The sequence below is a fragment of the Vicia villosa genome, unplaced genomic scaffold, assembly GCF_029867415.1.
Source record: "Vicia villosa cultivar HV-30 ecotype Madison, WI unplaced genomic scaffold, Vvil1.0 ctg.000045F_1_1_1, whole genome shotgun sequence".
Classification (NCBI taxonomy): domain Eukaryota; kingdom Viridiplantae; phylum Streptophyta; class Magnoliopsida; order Fabales; family Fabaceae; genus Vicia; species Vicia villosa.
In genome coordinates this window covers 1,133,596-1,149,718 of record NW_026704977.1, presented here as the reverse complement: position 1 = coordinate 1,149,718, position 16,123 = coordinate 1,133,596, and the positions used below count along the sequence as shown (strand labels likewise).

Sequence of the window (16,123 nt, the reverse complement as noted above, 5' to 3'; positions counted from 1 at the left end):
TATAAATGCCTCAACTTTCCATGCTATTACACATTTTGTGGAATTAATATTATTTGCATCTTCACTTTACACAGTAAAAAATAATTGTCTCTAGAAAAGTTCAAGATATCTCATTTAGAACCCATGGTTCTCACTCGTATCTCTGGAAAAGTTATCGACGTCCCATTTAGAATCTATGGTTCTTACTTGTAAAGTTAACCTTTTTACCCCATGGTGGACACCATTTAATATGAAATCAAAATGTTAAAGGTTAAAGTTACCAAGAATAATTATATGTATGACATAGAACAATGACAGCTAATTAAATGACCTTAAGAAAAATTAATATGCCAAATAGTGTAAGCAAATCCATTCAAACAAGAATGAATACACACAAAGTTTGTTTACCCAATTCAATAAAATTGGACTACTGGGGAGAGAGAGAGAGAGAGAGAGAGAGAGAGAGAGAGAGAGAGAGAGAGAGAGAGAGAGAGAGAGAGAGAGAGAGAGAGAGAGAGAGAGGAGAGAGAGAGAGAGAGAGAGAGAGAGAGAGAGAGAGAGAGAGAGAGAGAGAGAGAGAGAGAGAGAGAGAGAGAGAGACTCTGATCAAATATTACTCAATTTTTTTTACAAGATATTATAAAATGAGTTACTAAAAAAATAGTCTTTCAAGTTCATAAAAACATCTCTTAGGCTTCCACTCAATATATGAATCACACAAATCTAAAATGTTTATAAATATTTTCTAATCTCTGATATACCCCAAAGATCCTCAAATTTTTAAGACAATGAATCCTAAGATTCCACCTCTCTGTATCTATTAGTTTCTCTCTTTCATCCATACTTTTTTATTCCATACTTTTTTATTGTTTCCCTTAATCATCCAAAAAAAGGTATAGAAACTGCTTTTCTTCGGTATCACCCAAATTGCACTATGTTACCCTAAACCCTTGAAAGAATGATTTGGTATAGAATGATAAAAGAATGTTTATCATTAACATATTTTTAGTTTTTGAAATACTATAACAACATAACTTATATTTGAACAATTTATCTAAGTCATCTAAAACCCTTCAAACCCCCTCATCCAATATAATTTTTTAGTTTTCCCAAATTAGGAAAATTTTGCATTTTGAATAAAAACAAATCCCGTAAACCTCTCTCCACTAAATTCTTCTATTTTTTTCACTCGATCCTTCACTCTTTCCAAAATTCTCTCATCCATTCCCTTCCAAACTCGTAAACAAATCCTAAAATACATTGTGTTTCCTGTGAAAACACCAGACGCACTGCATGTTCGCACATGTTTCTGTGAACGCGTTGTGTTATAATGACAAACTGTTAATGCAATATGTTTAATATAATTTGCATTCATTTAATTACTTTTGTTTTTTTATTTTCATTTATGTTTGTAGGTTTTACTAGTGATTTTAAAGAATATGGAAAACACCAATTTGAGTCAAAATCATGCTATTCAAAAAATTGTATGGTACATTAAATATTAGGGTTAAATATGTTTTTGGTCCCTATAAATATCTCAAATTTTGTTTTTGGTCCCTATTAAAAAAATGACATGTTTTAGTCTCCATAAAATTATTATGCACATAGTTTTAGTCCCTACTATTAAACCGATTTATATTTTTGAATGATTATTTTACAGACATGTTTAGAACGTTATAAAAAGTTCCTCGAAAAAAAGAACTCAAAATTTAATTTCTAAGTCGAGATTTGCATTACTTTTATCATTATCTTTTAAAATTTAAAAAATTCATATTTAAATTCTTTTTATTTTTAAAAATTCAATAATTTAGTAAAGAAATATTTTATTGTATTCTAAACACGCATGAAAAAAAATTATTCAAAAATTCAAAATTTTAAGAATAATTAAACAGTTTTCAAAATTTTAAAAATAATATATACTAAAATTACGTGCATAATAATTTTATGGGGCTAAAACATGTCATTTTTTTAATAAAGACCAAAACTAAAATTCAGTAATTTTATAAGGACTAAATCATTAAAAATTTATTTTACTATGTTAATCGTATAATAACGGTATGTATAACTAAACCATTTTGTAACATGTGCTATTTAAGTAAAGTTCTGTTATTTAAAATCCCGCATAAATTTACCTTATGTTCTGTGTCTACATCGAATGCTTATTGACAACAGTGAAAATAAGAAGCTCAATAATAAGACAAAAACATAATAAACAAAAAATGAGACTTGTAAATTGTAATTATGCTAGTAGAGCACAAACATTTAAAGTGTGTAGAGAAAGTGTTCTTGAAAGATAATTTTAAAATAAGGACACCTTCTCTCAAGAAAGTAAAAGTGTAAGAGGCCCAAAGCTAAAACCTCAGTGTTCTAAATAATTGTTATATTTAATATTTTAGTTGTTTTTCTAATTTATTAATGTAGTAGTAACAAAAAAAAAAATAATATGAAAAAGAAATTGCAAAAGTGACAATGTTGTGTAATCATACCCTTAGCTTTGTAGAGGCTGAACACGAATATAGTTAGTTAGCTACACAGATTCCACATTTAGATTGGAATAGGACCATCTAAAAAGCAATGTTTGAAATGTAATAATTAGGACACCATAAGAATATGCTACCACTAACCACTTTAATTTATTTAGAATGTTGTAAAGTGTTACCAAATCTTGAAAAGGTGCTCTCCCCAGTTTGTCAAATTCAAACAAACTAATATTGCTACTCCAACAAATACGAGATTACAACAATTTAAAACATTAAATTCACTTCTAGTGGCTCGCCTCTCACATACCCATCTCATTCTCCATTGTGTGGCTCAAGTAGTAACACAACATCATCTTGTGCAATTATAATCGGTGTATCATAAAGAGAGGTGACAAAACGGACACAATCGGTGGAACATATCAGTTTTATATGTATTTGTGAAATAAATTAAGATTTTATACCTATATTCTTTAATATATCTGTCTTATTTTTGCGATAGTGAAAATTAACATAATTCTTCATATTTTTAAATTTAAAAAGTGCAGTGTTTGCAGATTCTCACTTTTTTTTTTTGAAACAGACTAAAATTTTAGATTTGCATCCTTAAGTTTCAATTATATATGTCTCAGCCGCTCTTTTTTTATAAATTTTTGTGGAAAGAATGTGACGCAATCTCCTAAACATAGACCCAAGTGCATGTATGATGACAATATCGACACGACATTGACACCATAGTTACATATTTTTGTATTATATTAAAGGTGTTAAGTAGGCCATGGGGCATCAACGTTCGTATATTGAAATGGTGTATTAAATGCATCATAGTTGTTAGGTCTCACTAAACTATCATAGATATAAATTGCATAAGCAGATAAAAACATAAGACAAATAATTTTTCAGATTTTCATTAACCTTTCAACAAGGCAGTGGATACAATATATAGCTAGAGTTTAGAGTAAGCATTAGGCTATGGGCCACTAAGTTAAATATAACATAAACTAAGAACAAAAATACTAACAATACCCCCTATTAATAATAAAAGTCTTTTAAGTAAAACTGAATTTTCTAGGAGAATTTCTTTGTAGACTCCTATGGGAAGAACCTTCAGCGAAAAATTAAAAATACTCCTATTTCGGAAATACATTTTTTTTTTCAAAATTTTCCCAGAATTCGGATATGCATTTCCGAAAACATCAAATGTGGGTGTTTTCGGAGATGCATTTTCGAAAACACCCATTTTTGGGGTTTCGGAAGTATACTTCCGAAAAGATTCTTTCTCAGCTCCGACGGTTTCTCTCGTCTCCAATTCATCTTTCTCTTTCGATTTCTGAGTTGTTGTTCAGATGTTGTTGGTGTTGAAGATGAACGGTGATGTTGTTCGTTGCTGCGATTTGATGATGGTGTTGATGATATGAAGGTTGACGCAAGTGAAGTTGTTGCGATTTGAACAAAGAGGGTTCAATATGTTGAAGCTAAGTGCGATTTCGGTTGAAGGACCTGTGAAATCGATGAAAATGATGATGGATGTTGTGGCCACAGTTCTGAATCTACAAAACCGGGTGAGATCCTTCTGATTCTTTATTTTTCGTTCTTTAATCTCTCTTCCTCTACATTTCTGAAGGGTTTGTGTGACTGAGAAAATGTTGATAGAATAGGGTTTGTGATGAATGTGTGCTTGATGATTATTTTCTGGACTTTCAGTGTTTGAGGTTTTTCTGTATTCTTTGATTGAGAAGATGATGAACAAAGTTTAGGGTTTTTGATTTGTTTCTGCGGCTGTGTATTTTGCAGAATGAACAGAGTCTCTGATCAGTGATCTCCTCCTCTTGATTTCTGTTTTTCGGAAGTATACTTCCGAAACCCTCAAAAATGGGTGTTTTCGGAAATGCATCTCCGAAAACACCTCATTTGACGTTTTCGGAAGTGCATTACCGAACTCTGGAAAAATTTTTGAAAAAAATTACTTCGAAAATACATTTTCGAAATAAAGATATTTTTGATTTTTTGCTGCGGATAACCAAAAAGATAGAGGGTCTATAAAAAAAAGATTTTTTTACTGTACTGCCACAAAAATGAAACAAATATACCATAATGCCACAAAGTGAAAATAAATGACCAATATGCCACATTTCCAGTTCAGGTCCGGCCACCCCTTGGACGGACGGATGAAGGCCTTTTTCTCGTAGTTTGGGTCCGGCCAGGGGTGGGCCGGACGGTAACTGGGCCCTTTTTTTTTTTTTTTTTTTGTTTTTTTTTAATTGATTATTAAAAGCTATAATTGATTTTTTATTTTGATTAAAGATTAAAAAACAATAAAATTAAATAAAAAACATTAAAATATAAATTAAATACATTAAATAAAAAATATAATAAATAAAATTTATTAAATAAAAAATATAATAAATTAAATACATTAAATAAAAACATTAAAATATAAATTAAATACATTAAATAAAAACAATAAAATTAAATAAAAAACAATAAAATTTATAAAAAACATTAAAATATAATAAATAACATTAAATATGAATAAAAAAAATTGTATTTCCAATATTTATTTTATTCAATACATAAACACGTACAAGGAAAGAAGGCCTATTTTTTTTTGGGCTTTGGTTGGACCATATGGCCCCCAGTGAGACATTTTTTTGGTATCTTTGCTCTCTTACCCTTACCTAACGGTTGCTCAATGTTTGGTGGAGGTTGCCTTTGTGGAGAATCGTCGCTTGAAAGATCATCGTTTTGATGCGACGGACCATCATTCATAAACCTCGCCAGTTGTTGTGGAGTTATTGTCGGTAAATTTTCGAGTACTTGATCATCAGTGATGTCAATGAATGGTTGAGTAGAAGCTACAAAGGTTTGTGGCACATTTGATGACATGTATGGATAGTAGACATTTGTGGTGTCAAAGGTATGTTGTGGTTGGGAGAGTGAAAGCGGTTGAGATTGGGAGTATGATTGGTCGAAGTCGGGTTGAGGGATTGGGGTGTTATGTAGCGGTGGTCGAAGTGTTGATTGTTGATATTGTTCTTGGTGATAGTAGTAGTTTGTTTGGGGGGTTGAGGTGTAGGGGGTTGGAATTTGAGATGGGGTGGCAAAAAATGTGTGTTGTTGTGTGGTTTGAGTGTGTTGGTATGTTTGTGGAAAGGAAGAAGTTTGTTGTTGGAATTGTGTTTGTTGGAATTGTGTTATTGGTTGGAATTGTGGCGTTGTTTGGAATTGTGGTGTTTGGTGGAATTGTGGTGTTGTTTGGAATTGTGGTGTTTGTTGGAATTGTTGTGTTGTTTGGAATTGTGTGGTTGGTTGGAATGATTGTGGGATTTGTTGATGAAAGGTTGTTTGTGGGGTTGATGTAGAGGAGGTGTAATAACGAGGGTCTGCCAAATACGTTTCTTTCGACAAATATAACAATGGAATATTTCTTAACCATTGCATATAATCATCGGTGTGGCGTAAAGTAGTACTCAACTCACCTGTCATTATTAAGTTTCTTCTACCTTTCCACTCATTGTTCTCGTGAATGTTCACATCTCGATAATTACAATCCTTTACATCATTCTTCGTCACCAAGTGATGATCTCCAAGACACCTCGGGGGTTGAGGGATGTTTTACGTAAAACCAAATTGAAGCCTAACCCTGTCGGCGTGATGCATTTCCACAATATGAAAACAGATAATATATGTAGTTGCACTCCACGCTTTAGCTTCTCGTTGAGTGCGACGAGGATATTCTTCGTAAGGCCTCCACAAAAACTGTAAGACATAAATAAATATAAGAGTCGTATTCAAGTAAATGAAAGATTTAGTATATGGGTTGGAAAATAACTTACATCTCCTTGGACCATGTGATCCAAAATGAAACGATATCCATCAAGAAAAGCATTTGGAGATGAGTAATACTCCATACCTCGTTGTGCAAATCTTGCATATTTAAAAAGTTCAATTAGGACTATGCGTTAATTTATTGGAAAAATAAATATATAGAGTAAAGAATTTACCTAGTGGCGTATGGATAGGTTGGAGCAATTTCACTCCTTGGAGCAAGTTGTGGAATGCGATAGTAAGTCCACACAGCGAGAATGAGTGAGCAGCCTGCAACACTCATGCATCCTACACGACATGCTTTGCACATCTCCCTGTAAAGGTAAGCCAAACACGCAGACCCCCAACTATATTTGCCACATTCATCAAGATCTTTGACAAATTTGAACCAAGAAGAATGCAATACATTATGAGATTTATCAGGAAATAAATCAGCAATCATACTTAAGATATATAATTTTGCATGCAGTATATTTTCCTCCTCGGTTTGTTGAGAATGGCTTTCTAATTCATTCAACTCGTCGTGTATCCATGTCAATTTTACCGAACCCTTCACCCTATCACTAAAAGGTTGTATGCCTAAAGCATCGATACAAGCATAATCGGGACCTTCGGTCTCACCTACTACAGCTCTCCCATCTACGCGGAGGCCAAACAACATATTTATATCCTCTAATGTGATTGTACATTCACCGGTCGGCAAATGAAACGTGTGTGTCTCAGGCCTCCACCTCTCAAGCATCGCAATTACAAGTTTAGAATCAACACTTCTAAAGTTGATTTTGGAGACGATCCCAAACCCGGCTCTTTCTAAGTAAGGCTTGATAGCCTCACTTGGCTCCCTATCAAACATATGATTATGTAGTCTAAACCTTTTAGACTCATCCTATACAAAAAATATATAATTTGGTTAGTATACAAAAACAATAAACTGTGAAAAATACGTATAAGAATACTAGTAACAAATTTAAAATACGTACGAATGCAGCCACGTTCTCTCTTGTTCCTCGATGATTATCTCCCAAAGCAAGCAAACCAGACATGTTATGTGATTGTGGTAGTGATAATTGTGTGTTTCAGATGAATATGTAATGTATGAAATTTGGAAGCTGTTATGAGTTTGGAGTGATAATGATAGGTTGAATTTATAGTAAAAGCAAATGCATTGTAGAATCCATTGGACAGATAAGTGTAATGCATGCAATATATGGAGCATGCTATTATCCAACATATATTAGACTCTATTGCATGCTTTACTATTTGATTTGATTACACAATGGCTGATGGGACAAATGCATGCATGCATGCAGCGAAAATTGTGCCTAGTTGTCGTCCGTCCCACCCTTGGACGCACTCCAACTATCCTTGTTTGGGTTCGGCCAACCCTTGGACGGACTCCCTTGTGGTTCGGCCAACCCCTGGTTGGACTGAAACATGATTCGTCCTTTGCCTGGTGGATTCCCTACGTGTCCATCTTTGGTTGGCACAGTATTAATACCACTTTGACTGATAAATGTATAGCAACACACATTCAAACACACATTCAAACACACATTCAAACACATAGAAAATTTATTTGTTCAGAGAACAAATATAGATTCATTTCAATGGCTCAGAGAAACATTATTTGTTCAGTGCATTACAATGGTGTTATCATTAACGATCTAACCAACGGTTTTTCGTTTAGTAATACCGAAACAAAACGTTTCAAAGTGCATTGTAGAGCCGATTTTATGCATTTGAAGGAACGGATCGAAACAAAATTGCAACTTCCTGTAAGTGAAATTATTTATCGACTTCCGTTGTTTAATGGAGAAAGCGGTATCATTTTTTACGTCATGAAACCAATAGAGGACGACGATGGCGTTAAAGTGATGTTCGAATGTCACAATTCGTTTGCTCCTCTTGACGATATGGAGCTATATGTTCATATTGTTAGTCCTCCCATTAACCAATCGCAAGAGTCGCATTCGCATCAATACGGTTTGAGCCAACCCACTGACGAAGAGCCAACCCAAAACAACGAACCATTTATACCCGACGAACAGGTGGACGAGTACAGTGAGGATGAAATACAAGAAGTGCAATATGAAGATCTTTTTGGTGATGACAATGACCCTGATACTGTTGAGCCGTCGCAGCCTACACTTGCACGACCGATTAGCATGTACGCCCCACCGGATCACATGCAAAATATCTGTTTAGAAGAGGCACCGTCTGAATCAATTTTTGGTTCCCAGATAACAAACTACAGTGATGTTGATTTATATGAGGGAATGGAGTTTGAAGACAAGGAGGAGTGCGTTGCTGCTATTCAACATTGGCATATCACCAATAATCTTGATTATTGGGTATACAAATCTGATACGAAGAGATATGTCATCAAATGCAAAAATCCAACTTGCAAATTCAAATGTAGAGCATCAGTTCGCAAGAAGAATTCTAAGTGGATGATAGGTAAGTTGAGTGGACCACATGTCTGCACAACCACTTCAATGTCGCAAGATCATAGACAACTTACATCAGATATTGTCTCTCACTGCATCAGAGATTTGGTTAACACCGACCCCTCAATTAAGGTAAAGCTCATTATTTCTCATATAACAGGAAAGTATGGTTATAATATATCTTACAGGAAAGCGTGGATTGCAAAGGTAAAGGCCATAGAATCCTTGTATGGAAACTGGGAGACATCTTACAATGACCTTCCACAATGGTTATTGGTAATGAAAACATATCTGCCTGGAATGATAATAGACTTGGAAACTTTACCTGCATTTTCAAACGAAGGAAGTCAGTTGGGTGATAAGATGATATTCCATCGTCTATTTTGGGCTTTTCAACCTTGCATCCATGGTTTTGCCTATTGCAAGGCAATTGTTCAAGTCGACGGAACATGGTTGTATGGAAGGTACAAAGGGACATTGTTGATGGCTGTGGCGCAGGATGGGAATGGTAACATTTTTCCAATTGCTTTCGCTATTGTCGAGGGTGAAACCAAGGATGCTTGGAGTTTTTTCCTTCGTAATCTAAGAATCCATGTGACACCCCAACCCAATCTATGCCTAATATCAGACAGACATCCATCGATTAAAAGTGCCTATGATGATCCTGCAAATGGATGGCAAAATCCTCCGTCATCACATGTCTATTGCATAAGGCATATCGCGCAAAATTTTATGCGTGCGATTAGAGACAAAGAACTACGTAAAAAACTCGTCAACATGGGTAATAGTCTGGTTGATCTTTATGAAGTGAATTTTTCAAATTCACTTTGTCGGTTTCTTGACATGTTTATTATTTGTAACAGGATATGCATTGACGGAGTCAACGTACAATTACTATAGAACCGAAATTCGTCAGACAAATAGAGATGTTATGGAGTGGATTGAAAATATCCCCAGGGAGAAGTGGGCAAGGGCGTTTGATAGAGGGCAACGATGGGGACACATGACGACTAACCTTGCAGAAGCAATGAACTCTGTGCTAAAGGCTACCAGAAATCTTCCAATAGCGTCTTTGTTTTCGGCCACATATTTTCGGATGGGAGCATTATTTGGTCAACGCGGACATGAATGGACAAAGAGGTTGACATCAGGCCAAACTTTTACAGACAAGTGTATCAAGGGGATGACTGAGGAAGTCAACAAAGCAAGCAGTCATAATGTTTACCAGTTTGACCGGGAGAGGTTCTATTTTATGGTGGCCGAAAGAATAAACCGCAACGATGGTCGTCCAACTGGTACTTACGGTGTTGATCTGCGAAAGCGAACATGTGATTGTGGAAAATTTCAAGCGTTCCATTTGCCTTGCTCACATGTGATTGCAGCATGTGAAAGTATACGCCAAGACTACACCATTCACATACCCGACGTGTTCAAGATACAGCATGTTTTTAAAGTCTACCAACAAAGCTTCCAGATCCTCCCACATCAAGACAATTGGCCTCAATATAGAGGGCCTACTCTTTGTCATGACGAAACTATGCGTAGGAAAAAAAGAGGCCGCCCTAACAGTACTCGGATTCGAACCGAAATGGACGACGTGGAAAAGGAAAAGAGAATGTGTGGGATATGCCGTGAAGTAGGCCATATCCGAAGTAAATGTCCAAATGTATCAGGCCCGTCCAATAGGCCTCCTTAATGTTTACTTCAACTAGCTTTATTTAATGTTTACTAAAACTAGCTTTATGAATGTAATATAATGTTTTTTTAATTGAGTTTGCAACCATCAATGACTAAAACAACATTTCACATTGAACATAACTAAAACAACATTTCACATTACTAATACAACATTCAATGACATCGAAATAAAGACCGCCACAAATAAAACAACCACACATGAAGCACTTAAAACGACATCACAGGAAACAATTAAAACATATTCTAAGAGATTACAACCATCAACACAATATTGTGTGGTCCTAGCATCATCATAAGGACACCAGCGTCATTTTTCACGGCTCTCCAAGAACGAGTTACTACTCCATTTGGGTCTTTCTCTGTGACCTGCCTTTCAATTTTCCTTATCTTTTCACCCTCAAGAATGTTTCCGTCTAACCATCCGATCAAGTGCCTCTGTAGATGCTCGAAAGTTTGAGTGTTCCATAGTTTGATCTTCAACGGAGGCTTTGTTGCTGAAAAAAATAATGTTGCATCTCTCTTCATAGGTGGAAACGTTGGAAGGGGTTCAGAAGACATCTCCAATAGTAACACTATACCTTCAATTGTAACTGATGTGGTTGGAAATGTGGTTGTACAGTCTTATTTATAGGCAAAAAAATAATAATAAAATATATGCCCTCGTCCATCTATTGGCCGAACCCACACATGTTCGTCCATCTATTGGCCGAACCCACAAATGTTCGTCCATCTATTGGCCGAACCAACACATGTTCGTCCAACCCGTGACTTACTCATAATTTTATTATATTTTAATCATTATTTTTAATAAAAAAACCATTTTCATGATTAATAAATTTTTAAATTCAATTAAAATAAATATTGGCAAATGTATTTTTTTTAAATATATTTTAATTTTTTTTTGAACCTTTTATTATAAATTAATTTTAATTATATTATAATATTTTTTATTATATTTAATTGTATTTTATTGCCTTTAACTCATTTTTTAAAATAAAAAAACAATTTTTTATAATTAATATTTACCATTATAATCAATTAAAAAAAACAAAAAAAAACAAAAAAAAAGGGCCCAGTTACCGTCCGGCCCACCCCTGGCCGGACCCAAACTACGAGAAAAAAGCCTTCATCCGTCCGTCCAAGGGGTGGCCGGACCTTAACTGGAAATGTGGCATATTGGTCATTTATTTTCACTTTGTGACATTATGGTATATTTGTTTCATTTTTGTGGCAGGACAGTAAAAAAATCATAAAAAAAATCTCATCTTCTGATTCTCTAATGGGCCTTTTCTTAACAATAGTACTGCTACCTTTCTTTGTAAACAGGCTCCCCTTTCTTAAAGTCTGTGTTGATTGAATCAAGTATAATATAGGTCCTTTTCAAAGTGTCAGTACTAGTTATTTTCGATATATAAACAACATGATTTGAGATCAATGATGCTATGTATGAAGCAATATAGCTGGAATCAGGACTAAAGCATAAAAGGATTTCGCTTTAAGTAAAATAAACATTGTTATAAAATTTTGATTGGTAACAATTGTGAGGCATTTTTATGTTTAGCTTGTGTTTGATTGTGTTGTAAAAAAAAAAGATTTAATGATTTAATTAGTAAAATTGATTTGGTTTAAAAATGAATTCAAGTTAAAATGACTTTTATTAAAATATAACTTTGCAAAGGTAACTAGTGCGAAAATCAAGTTGAGAAAATGAAACAAAAAAATCACCGTATGCAATGAAAAATTAATTTTGAATAAATTAATTAAGACTCATTTATCTAACATCTTATGTTTTTGGTTGAGATGTGGTGTCTCCGTCTTTTGTAGTTTTGGAGTATTGGTCTGATTGGTGCTCCCGACTCTCCCGGACTCTTCAACAACTGGTATCAGAGCTTTTGATTCGATCTGAGAATAGAAGTTCTTAGTATGCTTTGTAGTTGCAACTTTGTCTGATCTTGCACATCAGAAAAGAATGATGGTATTGTGAAAGAGTTGTTGAGCTGCAGTCACAAGTTCCGCTATATAGTTTGGGTTAGAAAAAATTGATGGAAGAATTGTTTTTGACTTGTGAAAAGTTAAGTCAAATATGTGTTACACAAGGTGCAAGATTATGTCGGTGGTTGAAGAACTTCCTACCAACAAGAAAGTTACACCGTAAGTTTTCAACTTGGTTTAAGGCATGTGGCAATTTTTGGAGTGGTTTAACTTCAAGTGAAATCTATTCTTCATGATAAAGTATATTGTCGGTGATGACAATGTGAAATTCTTGAAGTGATTTATCTTCAAGTGAAATATATTTTTCACGAGAGTATGAAAGTTTTTAAAACTATGATTGTCGGTGAAGGTAATGTGAAAATTCTTGGACTGGTGTAGCTTCAAGTGACTATACTCTTTATAGTAGAGTATGATTGTCGGTGAAGACAATGAAAGTTGTATTATTTTTAATCAAGGTGGAGATTGTTAAGATTGATTAAAAATATGCATGGTGATACACTTTATGGTGGAGTATGATTGTCGGTAAAGACGATAAAAGTTAATGTATTATTTTCAATCAAGTTAGAGATTGTTGGGGTTTGGTTGAAAATATATATATTGAAGAAGTCTCACATCGTTTATTTTTGTGAAGGAATAGGGAGTCTAAGGCTATATATAGGATTCAAGTTTTTCTTTACAAGATGCACCAGTCAAAAACACTTTAAACTTGTATTTGACTTTTTTTGTTCTCTTATGCTCTTGTATTAGAGTGTTGTGAGATGTAGTTAAATATAAAACACTTTAAGCTTGTATTTGATTTTCTTTGTTCTCTTATGCTCTTGTATTAGAGTGTGGTGATATGTAGTTAAATATTTGTTTTGGAGGGAGGGGGTGTATTGGGGGTCTGGAATATTTAAGAGTATATTATGTGTTGTAACAATTAACGGTCGTGATTTTTTCTCCAATTAAAATACAATGCAAAAGTTAAGTTGAGAAAATGAAGAAACAAAAATCACCTTATGCAATGAAAAATTAATTTTGAATAAATTAATTAAGTGTATATTTAATTTCATGGTTAGAGCACTTAAAATCAATTTTATATTCGTAGAAATTTCATTTTTTTAGAATATAATTGATTTTTCTTTTTAAAATTGATTATATTTGAAGGTAAATTTTTTTTAAGTTTAATTGTAATTTATACATGTTTTCATTATGTAACTTGTACAAAATAAAGAGTAAAGTTTTTTAAAATAGATGTTGTTGTCGCAGTTGCTTTCAAAATTATGTAATTTACGACGCTGCCATTGTTGAGATTACAGCGTGAATAAAATTAATATAAATTATTTATATTAATAGAGAAAAAATGCATAAATAGTATAAAATATTTTTATACCATCAAGTAATAAAAAATATGCAATTAAAATATATTTTTAATTTTAAAATATTTTTTTTTGATAAGCCAAATTAATTAATAAGCTGGGAGAGGTACTAGCAGTACCAACAACCCAAAAGCCATTACAGAGTTAAGCAGAAAAATTAGGCACCTTTTAGTATATCTAAAGGTGCTTGAAACCAGAAAAATAATGGATTACAATTTCCTGTCTTAGAACCTATCACTAACCAAATCCAAGAAACCACTTTAATATTAACTATAACTTCATCTAGAACAACATCCTCATTGTTGAACATGAAGTTGTTTCTTGCATTCCAAATAGACCAAACTGTTGTTAACCAAACCAAACACACTTTCTGCTTTGGCATCTTACCAATCAAGCTTAAAATGAACTGCTCCAGATGCATGTATCCACCCTGCTCACCCACCAAATTAACATCCAGCCATAAAGCGATATTCGACCACACTTGTTTGGAGAAAGGACATTTGAAAAAAAGATGATCAATGTCTTCGATCTCTGCTGCACAGAACACACAGATGCCTGGCAGGAGCAGCAGCCCCAAAATTTGAAAAATCTATTTTTTTATATTAATATTAATAAATAAATATAAAATATTATAACAAAATTATTAAATGAAAAATTCAATGATTAAAATTTAATACATTAAAAAATGAGATTGATGAAAATCAAAGTTGTGACTTTTTAAAAATAATCTCTTCTAAGGGCGAACACGTAAGAGGAATCGGAATCAAAATCTAATATAATCTTACCAGTGCTCTTCACAAAAGAGAAATTTAAAATGCATTACAAAATATACACGTTTTGAGTCAATCACATATAAATAAAGAAAAGATTATTGGAGTATATATTTGTTTTCAATTGATGTCGTTGACATATGACAATTATACTATTAAATGCATTATACGCATAAAAGACAAAACTATTCGGAACCAAATCTTATCAAATCTAATTAAAATTATCCAATGCAAAGAAATAACTAATTAAAAATATAAAATTGAATGTCCATTTTAGTCCCTCACAAAAATGTTAGATTAGTCTATGAGAAAAAAATTCCTATTAATTTTTTTACAAAATTTAACCAAGGTATGTGAGTCTCTCTACTAATATTTTTTATAAATAGATTTTTTCTTACTTTTTGAACTGTGACTGAACTGAAAATAAAAACTCATCTTAGTCCCTCACAAAAAAAGAGTCAAAATTAGTCCATAAAAATAAATTCTTAGTTAAATCCCTTACAAAATTTAATTGAGCCATGTTAGTCTCTCTTTTAATATTTTTTTCAAACGATTTTTTCCTATTTGTAAACGGTGACTGGACTTGACAAGATAGACCTGCTTTCAGAAATTGAGTGCGGGCCAAAGGTTAAGTTCTTTGCACATGGTCTTCAGAGTCTGAGTTTCCACCAGAAGTTAGGTTACACATAAGAATCTTATCATTCAAAATTTGAGTCATTCTGATCTTTCATAATCCGAGTCTCAAGCTTCTCTTTATATGTTCCAATCAAAGTCAAAGCTCGGTAAATTTTTTTGACTAATTATCCTGCATACTTGAACACGTGTTAGTATACTTAATTGTTCATTAAATATGTTGATATCATCAAAACCTAAGGAATATGGTATAAACCAATTTTCTTCCAACATACCATGTGTATTATTTTTGCCACAAGTATAATTTACAAAAGTAAGAAATTAGCCTAAATCACTCCAGTAGCAGAACTAAATCTTCCTAAAAGATCATTAACAACTGAAATAATAACACCACCTAATACACAAGAATACATAACAAGAAAAATTGTAGTCACCCACCCATAAGCTTGATAATAAGCCCAACAAAAAAAAGAACACCGTGGTATCACGATGATTTATCTACAATCCCTTCATAAATAATTTTAAATCAACAGTCGTAAAATAGTAGTCCAATCACGGTTTAAAAATAGGAAAAAATCGTTTGAAAAAGAAATATTAAAACAGGGACTAACATAGCTCAGTTAAATTTTGTAAGGGATTAAATATGGATTTTTTTTCTCAAGGACTAATTTGGACTCTCTCTTTTTTGTGAGAGACTAAAACGAGTCTTCACTGGCAGTCCAGTCACGATTCAAAAGTAAGAAAAAACCGTTTGAATAAATAATTAGTCGAGGGACTAACATGACTCGGTTAAATGTTGTAAGAGATTTAATATAAATTTTTTTCTCTCAGAAATTAATGAGACCTTAGCCGTTTTTGTGAGGCACTAAAATTGACTTTCACTCAAAATATAATAATAAAATAACTTACTAACAAATAAGAGTTAATTAGTGTGGTGTTTT

At 33.2% G+C, this 16,123-nt stretch overlaps 2 protein-coding genes and 1 long non-coding RNA gene across 3 annotated transcripts; 1 reads left to right on the top strand and 2 right to left on the bottom strand.

Moving 5' to 3' along the window:
• Window positions 1–6,071: 6,071 nt before the first annotated feature.
• Window positions 6,072–7,327, bottom strand: LOC131622869 (protein MAIN-LIKE 2-like). Its single transcript, XM_058893889.1, has 4 exons — window positions 7,265–7,327; window positions 6,461–7,170; window positions 6,293–6,383; window positions 6,072–6,215 (listed from the first exon to the last, which is right to left on the bottom strand). Exons 1-4 carry the CDS (start codon window positions 7,325–7,327, stop codon window positions 6,072–6,074), a joined length of 1,008 nt encoding a protein of 335 aa, XP_058749872.1.
• A 564-nt stretch (window positions 7,328–7,891) lies between these two features.
• Window positions 7,892–10,427, top strand: LOC131622868 (uncharacterized). Its single transcript, XM_058893888.1, has 2 exons — window positions 7,892–9,512; window positions 9,595–10,427. Exons 1-2 carry the CDS (start codon window positions 7,892–7,894, stop codon window positions 10,425–10,427), a joined length of 2,454 nt encoding a protein of 817 aa, XP_058749871.1.
• A 3,373-nt stretch (window positions 10,428–13,800) lies between these two features.
• On the bottom strand, window positions 13,801–14,621 carry LOC131622913 (uncharacterized). Its single transcript, XR_009290040.1, has 2 exons — window positions 14,565–14,621; window positions 13,801–14,368 (listed from the first exon to the last, which is right to left on the bottom strand). It is a non-coding gene; the product is annotated as an uncharacterized LOC131622913 (long non-coding RNA).
• Window positions 14,622–16,123: the final 1,502 nt, after the last annotated feature.